Raw genomic sequence first — 3,732 nt, forward strand, 5'->3', positions numbered from 1 at the left:
ATTATTTCATATATAGTGTTTGAAGCTTTTGTGTACTGAAAATAAAATTCTATGTTTACCCTTTAGTAGAAACTACGTAGTATATTACTTTTGTTGGTTTATCCTTATTACCCCACCTGATCAGTTGTACCCTTACTCTATATATAAGTGTTTAAGGATTTTGTTTACTTCAAATTTGGACTCTTGCTTTCTTTGGTATCTGCAAATCATTGTAGAAGTCCAAAAACTGTGCCTTATTCATTTTCAGGTACAGTCAAACTTCCATTTTTAGAATCTCTTACTACTGTCAAATTTTCTATACTGTTCCGAGAAATTAATATTATTGACTCATTCTCATTATACTGAATAGTTTAAATTTTAGCAAAATCTAGCTAAGGTTAGATGCAGTGTTTACATCAATTTCATCCTCTTTTCCATAATGTTTTATTTTTGGAAAGTCAGAAATTTTATTAACAAACAAGCTGCCCTCTAGCAAGGAGCTAGAAATAAGTTCCAATTTGAAACATTTTCATGTTTAGATATATTGTACTATCTATTTTTATATTACTAGCTATTTGTATTAAAAAAAATTTATCTTCATTATTATTTGAAAATATTAGTATAGTATTAGTATCTATTTAAGTATTGACATTGCTTGTTATCTGGTGCTACTTTTCCTTTCAGTGTGTCATAGAGCTCAGAGTTATGCTAGCTTGCATAAGTATCTAATAAATGTCAAAAACATGAGTAATACTCAACATATAAACTCTGAGTCATTTCTATTTTAAAAGAATTATATGTACTTGTGCTTTTTTAGCTCTTCATATAATGGACTTGCATTAATTTATTCATATATGTATCAGAATGTTGACTTCATGCTTAAAATATTAGTATGCTCAAAGTTATGCTTATGTTACTCATTCATCATTGATTGTGCTTGAATTTGTTTAGTTCACTATACAGCAAAATATGCAAGAATCTAACTGCAAAACGTTATTAAAATTGCAAAAAGATGCCCTTTGGGGTAAAACGTTAAAAAACATCAAAATTTTTGTAGTTGTCCCACATATCTATGGGGCAATACCCACTCGCGAATATAGAATCAATATATTTAGTGAGGTTCTATACAACTTAAATTGTACATTGTAAAAAAACTACAGACTACATTGGCAATACCGTAAAAAAAAAAAAGTAATAGCTTAAGAAGTCAAACTTTTAACATATAAATGCAGTAAAAAATTAAATCGTCAGTGGCTGGTGGCCGCTAACCGAGTTGCTCTACACTCATCCGGCCCTAAACGACATGAAAATTTTCTAAAAATTATCATGACTCAATCAACATTTTTTGATTTCAGAAAGCAAAAATGGGGAGAGTGATGGTTGAAATCCCAATCCCTCCAAAATGGAAACAGTTATGGGACACATGGGACCTCAGAGGCTTCATCATCTTAAGTCTTTGCTTACAAACCTTTCTAATCTTCATCGCTCCTTTGCGTAAACGAACAAAAAGCTACTGGATCGTAATGCCACTATGGTCTGCATATTTACTAGCCGATTGGGCCGCTAATTTTGCAGTTGGGCTTATCTCAAGCAGCCAAGGCAACCCAACTACCGGGTCGGGCAAAAAAGATAGAACAGCAGTCGAAAACGAAGACCTACTCGCCTTTTGGGCCCCATTTCTTTTAGTCCATCTCGGTGGGCCCGACACCATAACCGCTTTCGCATTAGAAGACAACGAGCTCTGGCTTCGCCATTTCCTCGGTCTTGTTTTCCAATGTATAGCTGCTGTGTACGTTTTCGTACAATCGCTCCCACAAAATCGTCTTTGGATTCCAACAATGTTGATGTTCATGACCGGAATTATAAAATACGCTGAGCGAACGCGCTCGCTTTATCTCGCGAGCGCAGAACGATTCAAAGATTCAATGTTGACGGAAGCTGACCCAGGCTTGAATTACGCTAAACTTATGGACGAGTACATTTCCAAAAAAGAAGCACGGTTACCGACCCGAATCCAAATGGTTCCGGAGCCGGATCGAGCCGCCAAGTCAGCAAACAAAGCTAAAAAAGGGAATCTAACTGAACTAGAAGTGGTTCAGTACGGGTACCAATTCTTTGAAAAATTCAAAGGACTAATTGTTGATATGATCTTCAGTAGGCGCGATCGAAACATGAGCCGCGATTTTTTTCTAAATCGGACCGCAAAAGACGCGTTTAAAGTAATCGAAGTTGAGTTGAATTTCATATATGAAGTTCTGTTCACTAAACTCCCGGTTGTGTACGGTAGCGTTGGATCAGTTAGCCGATTCTTCTCATTGGCCACTATTTGTTCAGCTATCGTGTTATTCGTATTTAAAGGAAAATCGAATTATAGTGAAGCTGACGTCACTATTACGTATGGTTTGTTATTCGGTGCATTCGTTTTAGATATGTCTGCTTTAATCATGCTTTTGTTTTCCGACTGGACTATTATTTCACTTCGAAAATCGCCCGATGCTGAGCTGGACAAGTCTGTTAAGACCAAAATGGTCACGTTTTTTCTCACCCTGATGACGCAAACCAGGTTTTGGGATACAAAAGATGACGTTGGGCGACAAAATAGGATCGAGCCCCAATATCCTAAACCGTTATTCAAACGACGATGGTCTGAAACGGTTTCAACTTATAACCTAATTTGGTACTGTTTGTACCCTCGTCCCGAATTATGGCAATTCGTTTATGACAAGTTGGGGATTAGTTGGTTTCTCGATGGGATTTTTTACGTGAAGGACGAAAAGTTTACGGTAATGCTTAGAGATTTTATTTTCGACGAGCTAAAATCGAAATCTGAACTCGCTGATGACTTGGAAACGGCGAAAGAAATAAGTTCCGCACGAGGCGATTGGGCGCTTCGAGTAGAAGAAGGTTGGAGTAGTTTATTAAAATACGTTAACGATGTTGATTTTGATCAAAGTCTTATTTTATGGCACATTGCAACCGAATTATGCTACAACTCTGAATTAAATGGTGATCGGTACAAGAAGAACGATTCAAAGAATGATAATCGGGAGATGGCGAAATTGTTGTCGGATTACATGTTGTATCTTCTTATAATGCAACCGAGTATGATGTCAGCGGTAGCGGGTATAGGACAAATACGGTTTCGTGATACTTGTGCTGAGGCGAAAAGGTTTTTTAAAGATGGAGAGTTCGAGTTGAAACAAATTGCTTGTAACGAAATTCTTAAAGTATCAACTGAAGTGGAGCCGGTGACGGTAAAAGGTGATCAGAGCAAGTCGTTGTTATTCGATGGGTGCATTTTGGCGAAGGAGTTGATGAAGATAGAGAATCAAGATTCGAAATTGGATAAATGGTTGATTATAAGTAAGGTTTGGGTTGAGTTGTTGTGTTATGCTGCAAGCCATTCGCGAGCTAGTACTCAAGCGGCACAAGTGAGTAGAGGTGGTGAGCTGATTACGATAGTTTGGTTGTTGATGACTCATTTTGGTTTGGGGGATCAGTTCCAAATTAACGAAGGTCAAGCAAGAGCTAAACTCATTGTTGGTAAGTGAGTTTCGAGTGTGATCAACATTCGTAAGACGGGTTAAAGAGTGTGTTTCGATTGCGTTTTAACTATTTAGAGAGTCTGTAAGCTTTAGTTATAAGCGTTTGTGTCTAGGAAATAAACTTCTATGTATTCTTTCATGGAGTTTTTGTGTATGTGGTATTTATACTTTTATAGTCGACTTAAGGTAAAATGTTTTCATTTTCATA

The 3,732-nt window shown here is 36.9% G+C and overlaps 1 protein-coding gene across 1 annotated transcript; it reads left to right on the forward strand.

Annotated features, from left to right (window-relative positions):
• Window positions 1-1,355: 1,355 nt before the first annotated feature.
• On the forward strand, window positions 1,356-3,530 carry LOC139874846 (uncharacterized). The gene has a single exon (XM_071862240.1). The coding sequence runs from the start codon at window positions 1,356-1,358 to the stop codon at window positions 3,528-3,530; it is 2,175 nt and encodes a 724-aa protein (XP_071718341.1).
• The last annotated feature ends 202 nt before the right edge of the window (window positions 3,531-3,732 follow it).

The sequence above is a fragment of the Rutidosis leptorrhynchoides genome, chromosome 11 (genome assembly GCF_046630445.1).
Source record: "Rutidosis leptorrhynchoides isolate AG116_Rl617_1_P2 chromosome 11, CSIRO_AGI_Rlap_v1, whole genome shotgun sequence".
In the NCBI taxonomy this organism is placed as follows: Eukaryota; Viridiplantae; Streptophyta; class Magnoliopsida; order Asterales; family Asteraceae; genus Rutidosis; species Rutidosis leptorrhynchoides.